The 18,137-nt window shown below is 44.4% G+C and overlaps 1 protein-coding gene across 1 annotated transcript in view; it reads left to right on the top strand.

Moving 5' to 3' along the window:
- LOC109942542 (uncharacterized) overlaps positions 1–9,260 on the top strand; it is a gene marked incomplete at its 3' end in the record, with an annotated part of 43,777 nt that extends 34,517 nt beyond the window's left edge. Inside the window, exon 2 of the mRNA XM_020544618.1 lies at positions 8,802–9,260. Within this exon, the coding sequence (XP_020400207.1) occupies positions 8,802–9,260 (459 nt within the window). The remainder of the gene's footprint in view (positions 1–8,801) is intronic.
- Between the last annotated feature and the right edge of the window lie 8,877 nt (positions 9,261–18,137).

Below are 18,137 nucleotides of genomic sequence, written 5' to 3'. Positions count from 1 at the left end.
AGCCGATATCTTTACCAAACTACTAGATGAGAAAACCTTTACCAAACTTAGGAATGAGCTAAACATTCTTGATTCTCAGAACTTTGATTGATACTTTGCACACATAGCCCATTTATGTACCTTTGATCATATCCCTTTTATGACTACGGCTAATGTGTTTTCAAGTGATTTCTATACTAAGTCGTAGATTGAAAGGGAAATGGAGTCTTCGACGAAGACAAGGCTTCCACTCCACTCTATTGGTATCATTTACCCTTCGCCATCACTCCACTCTCCACTATGGTATAATCTTCACTCATATTTATTTGTACCAAGTGGAGAAAGTAAAAGGGTTCTCAAACGACTCCGTTTTTGGCAATTAATGCAAAAGAGGGAGAAATATAGCCCAAAGCAAAAGGACCGCACCACCACCAATTTCAAAGTTTTTAAAAAGAAGTTTTCAATTGGTATCTTATAATGAAATATTCAAAAGCAGATTTTTCATTTGGTCTCTAAATATTTTTTCAACTGGTAAAAACCCTCTTGAACACTAAGAGGAGAATTTCTCCAGGGGAAGTTTTGTTTAAGTCAAAGGAAAAGCATTTGAAACAGGGGGAGAAAATTTCAAATCTTGAAAATGCTTCTTGCGAATCTTATTCATATACCTTTGACTATTTGCAAAAAGACTTTGAAAAGATTTTCCAAAAAGAATTTGCAAAAACAAAACAAGTGGTGCAAACGTGGTCCAAAATGTTAAATATCAAATCAAACTTATACTTAGAAATGCTTTCATAACTTATGCACATCTGTTAAAATGCAAACTAGTTACATTTCTACTCTTTATATTTGCTTTGGTTTGTGTTGGAATCTGTTGGGGACTTGTCCTTAAATGCTATGAACTAAGAACAAGGCAACACAGAAATTGTTAAACGTTAAAGTCCTTCGTCCTTCGAAGCATTATTTCCCTTGGGATATAATGAATTTCGGACGAAGGTTATGAAAGACATATCTTCATCAGCACAACAAATAATAAAGAAGGATTCATATAAAGTATGAGAAATAACATAAACACTTAAATATTATTATTAACTCATTTCTATTTTATTATTATGGAAAAATAGAAATGATAACAAATTACAAATGTACATTCGGCTTGAAAGAAGGCAAAAGTACAAGTGTGACGCAAAAGCAAATGCCAAGTGAGCGTGAACAGTACGGGGGTACTGTTCATCTATTTATAGGCACAGGACGCAACCTGTGAGAAATTACATTCATGCCCTTTACATTTGCTAATAACTCTATAGTAATCCATCGGGGTCTAAATAGCCTTTTCCCCTTTAAGTCGGTTTCCTTTTCTGCTATCACGCCGAAGTTCCCCTTCTCATAGCTTCGGCTCTGCGCCATCCTTCGTATTCTTTGCGCTTCTCCACATTGTGGTTTTAATCTAAGTCCGAAGGTATCTGTTCATATATCATACTCTAGAAACATTGTTAAATCATGTTTTTGAGGACCTTCGGAAGCCGAAGGCCCCCAACAGTAGCCCCTCGTAATATTAATTTGTTAGATAAATTCAGATTGCGATATGGACGAAGGCCCTAAGCCGAAGGTCCGAAAAAAACACCTTCCCTTTGCTAGAATAGCAACAGTCAATGACAAGCGGGGCCCTCCCACTTGCAATGCACTAGGCGTATAAATAAGAGCACACCGCGAGATCATTTGGCACGCTTTTTGCCATCTGCTCTACCTGCTCAAGTTTTAGCTCTTGCCTACAAACGCTTTGCCTGGCTTTTAGATGTGGCCTTCGGGGGCCGGAAGAAGAAGAGGCTGAATAGAGTTTTCGATGCCATTGGGTTTATGTAGCCTGATTATCACTACCCGTCGTGGGGGCAGATGTGATACCCGGTTTGCAAAGAAGAGAAGTTGGGGGTTGTTCTTTTTGTTTTTTTTCCCTCATCCAGTTGTCGTTTTGGGGATTTGGAATTTTGTGAACAACATTCGCAACTAGGGCAGTATAATTTATTTGGTTTGACGTTTGCGTTGCGGTCGGGAGCTGTCGCGTGGGTTAGTTGGGCCGCAATTGGTGTTTCGGCCCATTAGCCCTCCCAAACCCTAGCCCCCCCCCCCCCAATCCCCTCCTCCCTAGGTGCTACTCCGTGCCGCTCGGATCATCGTCTTTTGGTGTGAATCTCCAATCGTTTTGGTGGAAGGAAGAAGGGAGGAAGGAAAAGGGGAGAACCCAAGGTGATTTTTCTTTTGTGTTCATCCCTTGTTCATTTGCGCTGCGATTCAATTGATTAGATGTTGCGTTTGCGATTAGATAGAGGGGGGCTGTCCAGAATTTTGCGTGGTGGATGAACAGCGGTAGTTCCAGCAGTTTTTAGTTTTTTTCGTGAAGATTTAATGGGGATCAATTTGGGAATCTTGTAGAACTTTGTTTTATCTTTCCAACGAGTATTTATGCGCTCAATTTGGAGTTATAAATTAAAAGTTATCATCGTTTGAATCCGGGTATGTGGCTGTCCAGAAAACAGATTTTTCAGAGTGATGAACAGCAGCAGTGTTAGCAGTTTCTGGGGATTTTTCGGGAGCAATTAGTGTTAATCAGTATGAGAATCTTGTAGAACTTTGTTTTATCTTTCTAACGAGTATTTATGCGCTCAATTTGGAGTTATAAATTAAAAGTTATCATCGTTTGAATCCGGGTATGTGGCTGTCCAGAAAACAGATTTTTCAGAGTGATGAACAGCAGCAGTGTTAGCAGTTTCTGGGGATGTTTCGGGAGTAATTAGTGTTAATCAGTATGAGAATCATGTAGGGCTTTTTCTTATCTTTCCAACAAGTACTTATGCGCTCAAATCGGAATTATATTTTAAAAGTTATCGCTGTTTGAATCCGCGTATGTCGCTGCTCAAATCAGAAAAAAAAACAGATTGCAGGGTTTATTTTGAGGACCGTTTAGAGGTAAGTAGATGTTAGAATTCAATCATGAGTTGTATACAAAACTTGTGGGGAATTTTATGTAGTTGTCTCTGAAGTTTTTGTTTATCATCACTGCTGTCCTAAATTTTGAGTTATGGAATTGTTAAGCAGTGCCGCTGCAGTTTGGTTAGTGAGGGGAGAATTGTTACCGCGGCGGGGTTTGAGATTGCGCGTAGGTGCGGTGTTGTCTTTGAGTTTTTTTCATGAGAATTTGGTGCACTAAGTTGGGTGTCAAAAACAGGTGGTGGACTTCCGGATCGTTCTTAGGGATTTTGCCCGAACTTCGGTAAAGGCAAGTAAAACAGTGATGGTTATTTCGTCTTTTGATTGAAGAGTCTCATACTTGATTATGTTTGTGCTATTTGTGGTCGTATCCATATTCCTAATTGGGTACCATCGTTTGAAATTATTCATGCTTTATTGATTATACATGTGGAGGGTGTGGTTTGATCATGTTACCCATGTGGTTATTGATGTGAAATGGGTGGAAGTATATGTCTAGCACATTTTATTTGGGAAGAACTCATGTTGTTGACATGCATAATGCATTCATCATCCATTGCATTGAAGTTTTCGTCGCGATCTTATGGTCCGACCGTGCCGGTACAATGAGCATCATATGTTTCCCGAGAAGGGGTATGATGCAGCTTCATATCCTTAGAGGTATGAAGGCAGAAGTCATGTTGCATCTGTAGCCATGTGCATTCATGAGTGAAGTGTGGAACCTATTTTGGTGATGTGGATAAGGTGGATCTTTACTTTGTAATTCATCTTGGCATTGAGTAATTGATTACTTGCTTACTTGCTGCAAATTAATATTTAAGGAAGAAGTTGGGAACCATGTGGTTGCTTATGCACGGTTGGCTTGCATTGTCCAACTGTTGTTTGTTTTTTTTACTTGCTGAGATGTGTCATCTCACTCTTGCATTGTCTGATGCAGGCACCTGATCTTTGCTTTGGGAAAGAAGGGATGTAGCAGCACGGCCACCACACTTTTAAATAAAGGAATAACTGATTATTAATGATGTTAAACAGGAAGGGTCAAGTCTAGGGAATTATTACATTCTAATCTTCATGGTAGTTGAACTGTTTAGTTTGGTGGGCTGAGATGTCTATCTTTTGTCTGGTCATGAATGTTCTTTTCTACCGTTGCATTTTGATTATACTATGGCAATTATCTTTCTTTTATATCCTGTATAAACTATATGCTTCCCTTGTTATGCTACTTTCAAGGGAGGTGCTGCCGGATTTTGCAATACTTTCTTTCTCTATGTGCTGCATAAGTTTTGTAGAAAGGTTTTTTTTTTGGTATCATCCATTGTGTGGGATCAGTGGGGTGTTACAGTTGGTATCAGAGGATAGGCTGTAGGTCCTAGCAAGTGGAGTAGTAATAAATTGACACACTGCACATGTAGGATGGGTTTTCGGTCTTGCTATTGATATGATTATGTTATTCTCTGTGCTAGTTTTGACATTATCTAGAGAGATGCTATGCTTATCTCATATACTTATTATTCTCATCCCTGTGGATACAGCTATGTCGCCTCGTAGAGCTCGGGGTAGTCCGCAAGCTCCTAGTGGGGACTCGATGAGTCCGGCGGCAATGTTAGCCGCGATGCAGGCCATGCAGCAGGAGTTAGCCCTTCTGAGGCAAGCCATTCCTGTCGCCCCTGCAGGTGCTGCTCAGGGAGCTGGAGGTGGAGAAGTGCCCGGGGGCGCTGTCCCTGCGGGTGCTGTTCCTGGTGGCGGGGCCGGGGTGCCTCTTCCTGTCAGTGGTCTTTCTCTGATGCAGTGGATGGGCATGAAGTTGGATTCTTTTGATGGCAGTGGTACTCCGGTCGAGGCGGCAGATTGGCTGACTTATGTGGAGGATAAGATGAATGTCTTCGAGATTGCTTATGAAGATCGGGTTCGCTTTGGCACTCAGCTGCTGAAGGGTGAGGCGCAGATTTGGTGGAGAGGCGTGCAGGCAGCGCACTCCTCCTCACCAGGAGTCCTATCATGGGATGTTTTCATCAGGCAGTTCGAAAGGAGATTCTACCCGATCACCTTTCTGGAGAAAATGAAGATTGACTTGCAGTCCTACAAGCAGGAGAAGAAGTCTGTCACAGAGTATGAGGTGGGCTTCAACAAAATGGTCCGCTTTGTCCCTCATGTGGCTTATAATGAGATGGAGAAGGCGAGCCAATTCCGTCAGGGTTTGAAGCCTTCTATCAGGCATGCTCTGGGGGCCTTTCCGTTGGTGGACTTCCGTACCACAGTGGAGCAGGCGCTGGGTGTGGAGATGCAACACCAGTACACCATGGAGTCGCAGAAGTCTTCGGGTGTTGATCAACCTCGTAGCCAGGACACGAGGAGGGGCAACACTGGAGGTCCCGCTCACAAGAGGGCCAAGTCTCAGCATCAGCGCCACCATCCTTACCGTGGCAAATCTTCTGACTCAGGTACTTCAGGAGGAAGTACTCAGAGGTTTCGGGCCGTTCCTAAGCCCGGGTTGGGGCTGGTGTGTTTCCGCTGTGGAGATGCGCATCGCCGTGCAGAGTGTCAGTGGAGTGGCAGGTGTTCTATCTGCAGTCAGGACCACAAGGATGTGGTGTGTAGGAGGAATCCCAATGGGAAGCTCAGATGGGAGCCGATAGCTTCCTCCTCTTCTCAGGCACTATCAATATGATGTCAAGTGCTGAGCAGCAGTTTTCAGTTCCTCTTCCTCCACAGCAGCTTTATGTGCCCGGGACTTCTCAGTTCGTGCCGATGCAAGGTTTTCCGCAGTATCAGGTTGTGCCTACTCCTGCGCCGTCTACCCCTGTGCTGTCTCAGTTTGGAGCTCCGTGCCAGCCTCCTCCGGTGGCTCAGTGGGGTTCTTCTGTTAATTTCACTCCGGGAGCTTCCTCTTCTGCGGGTATTTCTGGAGCTTATGTGCTACCCGGTACGGATGGCAGGGAGCAAGGAGACGTGGTGACAGGTACGATTTCAGTTGATTCATTTGCAGCCCATGCTCTTTTTGACTCTGGCGCTAGCTATTCGTTTGTTTCGGAGGATTTTGTGTCGCGGGCTGGTCTTTCGGTGCAGAGGTTGGGTCACCCAATTTTGGTCAGCTCTGCTAATGGCTCCATTAGTAGCTGTTCAGTTTGTCAGGGGTGTTCCGTCATTCTTGCTGATGAGGTTTTTTCGGCTAACCTGGTGGTGATTTCCTTGGGGGCATTCGATGTTATCTTGGGTATGGATTGGTTATCCCAGTATCGCGCGGTTATATCCTGCTTCTGGAAGACAGTGTTATTGCAGGCGCCGTCGGGTAAGGAGGTGGTATTCTTGGGAAGTTCTCCGAAGTTCACATTATCCTTGTTGGCGCAATTGCTTCCTGATCGCTGGTCAAGGAAGTCGGGGATCTTTTTCTCTATGGTGGTGGAGGGCGAGGCTGCCTTGCGGGTGCAGGACATCTGGGTGGTGTGTGACTTTGCTGACGTGTTTCCAGCAGAGCTTCCAGGCATTCCTCCGGAGCGCGATGCAGCTTTTGAGATTAAGCTGATCCCGGGTACGCAGCCTATTCATAAGGCCCCGTATCGAATGGCTCCAAAGGAGCAGATTGAATTAAAGCGGCAATTGGAGGATCTGCTGGCTAAGGGCTTCATTAGGCCTAACAGGTCTCCATGGGCTTCCCCAGTATTGTTTGTTGAGAAGAAGGATAAAAGCAAGCGGCTGTGTGTGGATTATCGCGCTTTGAATCAAGTGACAATCAAGAATAAATATCCGCTTCCCCGAATTGAGGTCCTCTTTGAGCAGTTGAGGGGTGCCCAGGTGTTCTCCAAAATTGATTTGAACTCTGGCTATCATCAATTGAGGATTCGTGAGGAGGATATTGAGAAGACGGCCTTCTGCACCAGGTATGGGCATTATGAGTTCATAGTCATGTCCTTTGGCTTAACTAATGCCCCTGCTGTGTTTATGGAAGCAATGAATAGGATGCTGCATGAATTCTTGGACGATTTTGTGGTCGTATTCCTAGATGATATTTTGATTTATTCAAAGACCGAGGCCGAGCATGATCAGCATCTCCGTCTCGTTCTGGGTGCCCTACGAAGAATCAATTCTATGGCAAGTTGAAGAAGTGTGCCTTTTGGCTATCTGAAGTGGCTTTCCTGGGGCACGTGATTAATCAGCAGGGTATTGCGGTTGACCCCAAGAATGTTGCGGCTGTAGTGGAGTGGAAGAGACCTTCTAGTGTCTCTGAAATCCGAAGTTTCTTGGGGCTTGCTGGGTATTATCGGTGTTTCGTACCAAATTTTTCCAGCATTGCTAAGCCTTTGACTAGGCTCTTGGGGAAGGGTGTTCCCTTCGTCTGGTCCGGCGATTGTGAGATCAGTTATCAGTCATTGAAGAGCAAGTTGGTGGACGCCCCTATCCTAGCTTTGCCTGAGAGCGGTAAGCGTTTCACAGTTTATACGGATGCTTCGCGTATTGGCCTTGGCTGTGTGCTGATGCAGGAAGGCAGGGTGATTGCTTATGGCTCAAGGCAGTTGAGGAAGCATGAGGGGAATTATCCAACTCATGATCTGGAATTGGCTGCGGTGGTTTTTGCTCTAAAGTCGTGGAGGCATTACCTTTATGGCGAGGCTTGTGACATTTTCACTGATCACAAAAGTCTCAAGTATATTTTTACTCAGAAGGAGCTGAATTTGAGGCAGCGTCGGTGGCTAGAATTGATTAAAGATTATGATTTGTCCATTCATTATCACCCGGGGAAGGCTAATGTGGTGGCGGATGCCCTTAGCAGGTCCGGGGTTCCAAAGGTGGCCTTGCCGTTGATCGCTGATCTGGACCGTTTGGGGATCGCTTTGTGTTATGTCGGCACCGCTAGCGAGGAGACTCAGATGCTTATTCAATCCTCTCTTATGGAGAGAGTGCGTGCGGCTCAGCAGCAGGATCGTCTTTTGCAGGAAGCCCGAAGGAGGGTTGGTGATGGTAAACCGCGGGAGTTCACCATTGATGAGAATGATTTGGTTCGTTTCAGGGGCCGTCTTTGTGTGCCTCAGAAATCAGAGGTGAAGCTGGATATCCTGCGAGAAGCTCATAAAACGCCTTACACCGTCCATCCTGGTGAAACCAAAATGTACCGAGATTTGAAGCAAAACTTCTGGTGGAAGCGGATGAAGGTTGACATTTCTAAGTATGTGGCCGCCTGTGAAGTATGTCAGCGCATGAAGGCCGAGCATAAGCGGCCTGCAGGTTTGCTGAAGTCATTGGAAATTCCAGAGTGGAAATGGGAGCATATCACCATGGATTTTGTGGTGGGTCTACCTCGTTCCCCTCGTGGCAGGGATGCTATTTGGGTGGTAGTGGATCGCTTGACTAAGTCTGCGCATTTTATTCCCATGAAGACCACGAATTCAGCTTCAGATTTGGTTCCCTTGTATATGAAGGAAGTAGTCAGGCTTCACGGGGTACCTAAGTCTATTGTTTCTGATCGAGACTCCAAATTTGTATCCAAATTCTGGGAGAGTCTCCACAGTGCATTGGGCACCAAGCTTTTGCTTAGTGTCGCTTTTCACCCTCAGACGGATGGTCAGTCAGAGCGAATAATCCAAACCTTGGAGGATATGTTGCGTGCTTGTGTTCTGTCATGGAAGGGTAGCTGGGAGGACCATCTTGCTCTGGCAGAGTTTGCGTATAACAACAGCTACCAAGCTAGCATCAAGATGGCACCATTTGAGGCTTTGTATGGCAGGCGGTGTATCTCTCCTCTGTGCTGGGAGACTTTGGGAGAGAGATCCCTGGTTGGTCCTGATTGGGTTCAGCAAACTTCTGAAAAGGTTCGGGAAATTCGTCAGAATATTTTGGCAGCTCAGAGTCGTCAGAAGAGTTATGCTGATGTGAGGAGGCGGGATCTGGAATTTGCTGTGGGTGACCAAGTCCTTCTCAGGGTATCACCCACTAAGGGAGTTGTTCGGTTCGGTGTCTCTGGGAAGCTCAGCCCAAGATACATTGGACCGTTCACTATCTTGGCCCGAGTGGGCAGCCTGGCTTATCGCTTGCTGCTGCCGGATTCCATGGCAGGGGTACACCCGGTTTTTCATGTCTCTATGTTGAGAAAGTTCTTGCGGGATCCGGACCATCAGATTGAGATGGAACCAATTGCGGTGCAGCAGGATCTGACTCTGGAGTGCCGTCCGGTGCGTATATTGGAATTCTCGGAGCGTGTGTTGAGGAAGAGATCAATTAAGTATGTCAAGGTCTTATGGTCTAATCAGTCAGAGCGCGAGGCTACGTGGGAACTTGAGGAGTTGATGCGGCAGAAGTACCCGGAACTTTTCGTTGTGGGTAAGTGTTGTTGATTCGCTAATCTTTTCTTGTGTCATTCCGATAGAAGCGTCAGAATTCGAGGTCGAATTCTTTTTAAGAGGGGTAGAATGTGATACCCGGTTTGCAAAGAAGAGAAGTTGGGGGTTGTTCTTTTTGTTTTTTTTTCCCTCATCCAGTTGTCGTTTTGGGGATTTGGAATTTTGTGAACAACATTCGCAACTAGGGCAGTATAATTTATTTGGTTTGACGTTTGCGTTGCGGTCGGGAGCTGTCGCGTGGGTTAGTTGGGCCGCAATTGGTGTTTCGGCCCATTAGCCCTCCCAAACCCTAGCCGCCCCCCCCCCCCAATCCCCTCCTCCCTAAGTGCTACTCCGTGCCGCTCGGATCATCGTCTTTTGGTGTGAATCTCCAATCGTTTTGGTGGAAGGAAGAAGGGAGGAAGGAAAAGGGGAGAACCCAAGGTGATTTTTCTTTTGTGTTCATCCCTTGTTCATTTGCGCTGCGATTCAATTGATTAGATGTTGCGTTTGCGATTAGATAGAGGGGGGCTGTCCAGAATTTTGCGTGGTGGATGAACAGCGGTAGTTCCAGCAGTTTTTAGTTTTTTTCGTGAAGATTTAATGGAGATCAATTTGGGAATCTTGTAGAACTTTGTTTTATCTTTCCAACGAGTATTTATGCGCTCAATTTGGAGTTATAAATTAAAAGTTATCATCGTTTGAATCCGGGTATGTGGCTGTCCAGAAAACAGATTTTTCAGAGTGATGAACAGCAGCAGTGTTAGCAGTTTCTGGGGATTTTTCGGGAGCAATTAGTGTTAATCAGTATGAGAATCTTGTAGAACTTTGTTTTATCTTTCCAACGAGTATTTATGCGCTCAATTTGGAGTTATAAATTAAAAGTTATCATCGTTTGAATCCGGGTATGTGGCTGTCCAGAAAACAGATTTTTCAGAGTGATGAACAGCAGCAGTGTTAGCAGTTTCTGGGGATGTTTCGGGAGTAATTAGTGTTAATCAGTATGAGAATCATGTAGGGCTTTTTCTTATCTTTCCAACAAGTACTTATGCGCTCAAATCGGAATTATATTTTAAAAGTTATCGCTGTTTGAATCCGCGTATGTCGCTGCTCAAATCAGAAAAAAAACAGATTGCAGGGTTTATTTTGAGGACCGTTTAGAGGTAAGTAGATGTTAGAATTCAATCATGAGTTGTATACAAAACTTGTGGGGAATTTTATGTAGTTGTCTCTGAAGTTTTTGTTTATCATCACTGCTGTCCTAAATTTTGAGTTATGGAATTGTTAAGCAGTGCCGCTGCAGTTTGGTTAGTGAGGGGAGAATTGTTACCGCGGCGGAGTTTGAGATTGCGCGTAGGTGCGGTGTTGTCTTTGAGTTTTTTTCATGAGAATTTGGTGCACTAAGTTGGGTGTCAAAAATAGGTGGTGGACTTCCGGATCGTTCTTAGGGATTTTGCCCGAACTTCGGTAAAGGCAAGTAAAACAGTGATGGTTATTTCGTCTTTTGATTGAAGAGTCTCATACTTGATTATGTTTGTGCTATTTGTGGTCGTATCCATATTCCTAATTGGGTACCATCGTTTGAAATTATTCATGCTTTATTGATTATACATGTGGAGGGTGTGGTTTGATCATGTTACCCATGTGGTTATTGATGTGAAATGGGTGGAAGTATATGTCTAGCACATTTTATTTGGGAAGAACTCATGTTGTTGACATGCATAATGCATTCATCATCCATTGCATTGAAGTTTTCGTCGCGATCTTATGGTCCGACCGTACCGGTACAATGAGCATCATATGTTTCCCGAGAAGGGGTATGATGCAGCTTCATATCCTTAGAGGTATGAAGGCAGAAGTCATGTTGCATCTGTAGCCATGTGCATTCATGGGTGAAGTGTGGAACCTATTTTGGTGATGTGGATAAGGTGGATCTTTACTTTGTAATTCATCTTGGCATTGAGTAATTGATTACTTGCTTACTTGCTGCAAATTAATATTTAAGGAAGAAGTTGGGAACCATGTGGTTGCTTATGCACGGTTGGCTTGCATTGTCCAACTGTTGTTTGTTTTTTTTACTTGCTGAGATGTGTCATCTCACTCTTGCATTGTCTGATGCAGGCACCTGATCTTTGCTTTGGGAAAGAAGGGATGTAGCAGCACGGCCACCACACTTTTAAATAAAGGAATAACTGATTATTAATGATGTTAAACAGGAAGGGTCAAGTCTAGGGAATTATTACATTCTAATCTTCATGGTAGTTGAACTGTTTAGTTTGGTGGGCTGAGATGTCTATCTTTTGTCTGGTCATGAATGTTCTTTTCTACCGTTGCATTTTGATTATACTATGGCAATTATCTTTCTTTTATATCCTGTATAAACTATATGCTTCCCTTGTTATGCTACTTTCAAGGGAGGTGCTGCCGGATTTTGCAATACTTTCTTTCTCTATGTGTTGCATAAGTTTTGTAGAAAGGTTTTTTTTTTGGTATCATCCATTGTGTGGGATCAGTGGGGTGTTACAGCAGAAAAGGAAGAGTGCAAACGCTCTAAGCGAGCCCGCGCCAAAGAGGAAAAAGGTGAAGGTCCTTACTCACCGACCGCGCTTCATTGAACCGGCCACAGTGCCCGAATTTGATGGTGAGACATCTTCGGCTACTGAAGCCAAAGGACCTGCTCTTACACAGAAGAATGAAGAGCCGGCTACAATGCCGAAGGCCGATAATATTGAAGAGATAGAGACCGAGAAAACAAAGATATTAGAAGTTATAAGCCCTTCGGCAGGAATGACAGTGCCGAAGGCACAAAAAGTTCTCACGGCGACTCCCAAGAGAAAAAGAATGGTCAATGTACTAGATGTGCTGGAGACAATAAAGTCTTCAAGCACCACTCCGAGGAAAACTGTCGAACCGTCAAAAACGCAAATTGAGACAAAACCATCCGAAGCCGAAGCTGCAAAGAGCCAAACCGAGGCCGAAGCTGGGCCTTCAGAGCCCGCCAAGGAGAAATCCTTGGAAACCGGAGAAGAAGAGACGAAAAAAGAGGCTACAAAGCAAATTCTGCCTGAAAAAACTGTCTCTTCAACTCCCGAAGCATCTTCTGGAGTACCTGATTATATTGTACGACATGCTTCGGGCAAAAGGCTATCTGAAGAGGAAAAGAGAGAAGCTAATATTATGCCCAGAAATTAAAATATCCAAAGGGGGCATTAATATTAAACGGCAGCGGAGAAGAAGATTTCTTGTATTGTCTCCCAGACAGCAAGGAAATTTCTGTCTGCCGGGAGATGAGCAAAAGCTTCGGATTCCCGACGCTAGAAGATGGACTTTCGGTGCTATCGAAAGATGAACTGGCTGACAGCTTAGCATATAATAGCTTAAAGGTATGAGAATGAATTTTTTTGTACTAAAAAACCAAGATTTGTTTTATTTGCTTATACTTAATATCACACCTCTTTTTGCAGGGCCTGATTCTTAGCAACGCCCTTAGGGCGCAAAAAAGTGCTGAAGACGAGGGATGCACTATAGCTTTGAACAACCTTCGTTCCGAAGTAATTGAACTAAGTAACGAAGGTCTTGAAAAAGATAAAATATTAAACTCATTGGTGAATAAAATAAAAGAAGACGAAGCTACTTCCAAAGCCCAAGCTGAAGCCCAGAAGTGCGAAATTGAAGATCTTCGGAAACAGCTGGTGAAGCGAAGTTAAAATGTGCTATCGCCGAAGCTGACCGAGACGCCAGCGACTACTGGAAAAATTACTGGGAAAAAACAGTTGTGGAGCTTCGTTCTTCAAAAGAAAGATGCTATGAAAAATCTGTAGCATGTGTACAAAAGATAAAAACCAGCTTCGCCATTATTGGCGCATATTCGAATGAAGACAACTTCGTACTGGGCGACCCCGAAGGTCCGATCGAATGGATCAACGGCGAAGCCGAAGCCTTTGAGGAAGTTTTGAGTGGCCGTGGAGATGTTTGTGCCTTCTCAGGTGCCAGGGAATTGCAGCTATTTTGGAGAAGGCAGGATGCGAACACGTGAAGATTCTGGCCCAAGCCGAAGCTGCTTTCTCTATTGATGACACGAAGGATCCCTCGGCCGAAGCAAGCTTAGTTGGCGGAAAATTCTTTACTGACATTTGGGAAAATGGTGGCCGAGGGATGGCCCACGAAATTATAAAGAAAAGTGAAAAAGATACTCACGATGCTAGAGAAGCAACAAAGGCAGCTGAAAGGACTGCAGAACTCCAAAGGCGGATAGGTATTGCCTAATTGCTTTTAACTTTATGTTTTATTTTTGTGACTTCAGACTTATTTATGTTTTATATCGCAGCCGAACTATCTCCTCCCCCGGAGCCCTTCGAGCCATTGGTCGACCCCGAAGCAGAAAAGGAAGATGAAATTACTAAGATGGCCGAAGCTGTTACTCGACTACTAAACGAAGCTGCGGAAGCAGTTTTAAAAGAAGAGTAGCTATTATTGTAAAAACATTTGGAATGTTAATGTAATATTTGCTGAACAAAATGTGTAATATTTTGTAGTTTTGAATGTAATATATAAGCTGTTTGTAATTCAATTCTTTACGTTGCATGAAACTTTATGTACATACCGTTTTTGAGCCTTTGGCGAAAAAACACCTTCCCTTGTTTTCATGCTTCGTGAAGAATATCCATATTCCGTAAAAACATTATCCTTCGTAAGCAATAGATCTCCTTCGATATTAGAGTTGATGAAGTTGTACTACTTCAAAACTTATTTTGTGGCTTGGCACAACTTCTTCGAAGCAATTTCCGAAGATCAACATTGTATCCCCTTCTTGTGCCATTGATGCAAGATGATGTATGATGCCATGTTATGCGAATGATGTGATGATGTTATGCTATGCAAAATGATATGTGTGCCGAAGATACACACACATTCCCACAATAGAACACACAATCTCTTTGCCGTTTATTTTTCGGCTTCACCGCTTATTTTTCGGTGTATCAGTGTTGACTTTTCGCTGTAAGTTCTGCATTCCCTTAGGAACGTCTTTTGAACTTCTTCGCCTTCTATTTCGGCGGTATTCGCGTTGACTTTTCGTGCTTCGCCTTATATTTCGGCGGAATCAGCGTTTATTTTTCGCTGTAAGCTCTGCATTCCCTTTGGAACGACTTTTGAGCAGAAAACTTACGCTGCGCTCCCTTAGGAACGACTTTTTGTTGTTTCGGTCAAACTTACGCTGCATTCCTTAGAACGATTTTTTGTTGCTTCGACAAAACTTACGTTGTGTTCCTTAGAACGACTTTTTGTTGCTTCGGCACAACTTGTAATATAATTGTGAACCCCATGCTCTTGAGAACGACTTTCGTGGTTCACCGACTTTTGGAACTTCGTGAGTCTATGAAGAAGGTTTATTATATCATGACAATTATGAAGCTATTACTAGAAATTGTAAACAACAAAAGAACTAGGCTTTCAATGATTGTTCCTTATTAAAAAGAAAATGATGACGAATGCAAAAACTGTTTTAGAGGTAGGATATCTCCTAGTAGATGTGCTTCGATTCTGGCACAGTACTATTGACTGTGCGAGCTTCGGACTGTTCCTTAAAGTCTCGCTGCTGGTGAGCGTGCTGACTCCCTTCTGGCTGCTGGCCTTGGGGATATGCGGGTTGCATTGGTGGTGGAGGTGGAGGCTGTTGCCAAGATGCCTGAGATTGGCTTGCTGAAGCAACAGAAGCTGCAGGATGGTTACCCACATACTCTGGTATGTACGGTGAATGATACGAAGCAGTATGCATAACTTGCTTCGGCTGGTTCTGTTGAGCTGCAGCTTCTGCTATCTCCTTCTGTTTCTGGATAGTGACATGGCACATCCTTGTAGTATGGCCCTTGTCCTCACCGCAGAATAGGCAATAAATTTTCCTTGGCTGATCCCAAACCTTCCACCGAAGCCCTTGGCGCCTCTGCCCCTTGGAGCTGGAGGCCAAGGATAGCTTTGTTGCTGCCCCGAAGCCTGGGAGGAATATTGTGGCCTCTGCTGCTGACCTCCTCTGTCGTCATTCTGAGTAGAGTGGATTGATCTGACGTGCCTTGGTGGACTCTTCCTCGGAAGCCCCTGGTCATTTCGGAGAACCTGTAAGCTTCTTCCCTTCTCTGCCGAAAGTCATTATCAGCGCGGATGTATTCATCCATCTTCTGAAGCAATTTCTCCAGGGTCTGAGGGGGCTTCCTGGCGAAGTATTGGGCCGCAGGTCCTAGCCGAAGCCCCTTGATCATGGCCTCAATGACAATTTCATTGGGCACTATTGGCGCTTGTGCCCTCAGACGCAAGAACCTTCGGACATACGCCTGGAGGTATTCTTCGTGATCTTGCGTGCACTGGAACAAAGCTTGAGCAGTAACCGGCTTCGTCTGAAACCCTTGGAAACTGGTGATCAGCATGTCCTTCAGCTTCTGCCATGATGTGATTGTTCCTGGCCGAAGAGAGGAGTACCAGGTTTGTGCAACATTCTCGACTGCCATGACGAAGGATTTCACCATGACTGCAGTATTGCCACCATATGAAGATATGGTTGCTTCGTAGCTCATCAGAACTACTTCGGATCTGAGTGTCCGTCATACATGGGGAGCTAGGGTGGCTTGTAAGACAGGGGCCAAGGTGTAGCCTACAGTTCTGCTGATAGAGGAGAAGCATTATCAAAAGCAAAATTTCCATGATGGAAATCTTCATACCATTCATCCTCGTTGTAGAAGCCCTCTTGGTGCAGCTCTCTGTGCTGGGGCCTTCGATTTTGCTCATCTTGAGCAAGATGACGTACTTATTCAGTGGCTTCGTCAATCTGCCTTTGTAGGTCAGCTAGCCGAGCCATTTTTTCCTTCTTCTTTTGCACTTGCTGATGAAGCATTTCCATATTCCTAATCTCTTGGTCCAACTCGTCCTCTTGGGGTGTTGGACTGGTGGCCTTCCTCTTCTGGCTTTGGGCCTCTCGAAGAGAAAGGGCCTCTTGGTTCGGGTCCAGCGGCTGCAGAACGGCAGCCCCTGTCGCTGAAGCTTTCTTTGGCGGCATGACGAAGGTCGATGCTTGCCGAAGGTGGTCGAAAAGGGTTCACCGGAGGTGGGCGCCAATGTTGGGGACTTGTCCTTAAATGCTATGAATTAAGAATAACGCAACACAGAAATTGTTAAATGTTAAAGTCCTTCGTCCTTCGAAGCATTATTTCCCTTAGGATATAATGAATTTCGGATGAAGGTTATGAAAGACATACCTTCATCAGCACAACAAATAATGAAGAAGGATTCATATAAAGTATGAGAAATAACATAAACACTTAAATATTATTATTAACTCATTTCTATTTTATTATTATCTAAAAATAGAAATGATAACAAATTACAAATGTACCTTTGGCTTGAAAGAAGGCAAAAGTACATGCGTGACACAAAAGCAAATGCCAAGTCAGCGTGAACAGTACGGGGGTACTGTTCATCTATTTATAGGCACAGGACGCAACCTGTGAGAAATTACATTCATGCCCTTTACATTTGCTAATAACTCTATAGTAATCCATCGGGGTCTAAATAGCCTTTTCCCCTTTAAGTCGGTTTCGTTTTCTGCTATCACGCCGAAGTTCCCCTTCTCATAGCTTCGGCTCTGCGCCATCCTTCGTATTCTTTGCGCTTCTCCACACTATGGTTTTAATCTAAGTCCGAAGGTATCTGTTCATATATCATACTCCAGAAACATTGTTAAATCATGTTTTTGAGGACCTTCGGAAGCTGAAGGCCCCCAACAGAATCAATCACCAAAAAGGGGGAGATTGAAAGGGAAATAGTCTCAATATTTCCTGTAATCGTTTTTGGTATTTGATGACCATCACAAACCTTGTGGACTAACCAGTTTGCCTAGTTAGTCATTTCACAGGTGCATAAGTTCATCTACAACTATTCTAAATCGACTGTTCGGAATACCGTAGATTATTCCAGACAGGAGAAGCTTTTTAGAAAAAGAGACTAAGCGCGGACCGTCCAGGCCCTTGCGGCGGACCGTCCGCGACACCAAAGTGAGCCTCGGACAGAACCAATGCAAAAACACAAGTCTACACTACGCACCGTCCGATGGAAAAGCAAGCACCGCCCGAGACCAAGCGCGGACCGTCCGGTCGGTGCAGAACCGAAAAACCCAAAGGTGACGGGTTCGGTAAAATTAATTTTAGCGTCCTCATGGACCGTCCGGAGTGCACGGCCGGACCGTCCGTGACTGCCTTTATCTGACATCTGACAACGTATTTAATGCATAGTAGCCATTGATATAGCCGTTACTGCTGACCGTTGCGATTGTAGCCGTTGATGTGCAGGGGCGGACCGTCCGGACCAGGGGTGCGGACCGTCCGCGGTTGGCAGAAATGGAGCAACGGCTAGGAAGTGTTTGGGGTCTATAAATACAACCCCAACCACCTCCATTCACTTCAACCAAGCATTCCAACCTCTCACATTCAATACAAGAGCTAGCAATCCATTCCAAGACACAATTAAAGCCTCCAATCTCTCCAAGTTCCAGAATTGAGACAAGTGATCATTAGTGATTAGTGAATTGAGAGGGAGAGTGATCTATGTGTTATTTGTCGCTCTTGTCGCTTGGCTTTTGCAATCGTGCTTTCTTCTTCTCCCATTCTTATTCTCAAGTGACTTGTAATCAAAGCAAGAGACACCAAGTGTGTGGTGGTCCTTGTGGGGTCTAAGTGATCCGTTTGATTAAAAAGAAAGCTCACTCGGTCTAAGTGACCGTTTGAGAGTGGGAAAGGGTTGAAAGAGACCCGGTCTTTGTGACCACCTCAACGGGGAGTAGGTTTGCAAGAACCGAACCTCGGTAAAACAAATCACCGTGTC

The sequence above is a fragment of the Zea mays genome, chromosome 9 (assembly GCF_902167145.1).
Source record: "Zea mays cultivar B73 chromosome 9, Zm-B73-REFERENCE-NAM-5.0, whole genome shotgun sequence".
Classification (NCBI taxonomy): Eukaryota; Viridiplantae; Streptophyta; class Magnoliopsida; order Poales; family Poaceae; genus Zea; species Zea mays.
The sequence above is the reverse complement of the archived record's forward strand: the minus strand, read 5'-3'. Positions and strand labels throughout refer to the sequence as shown.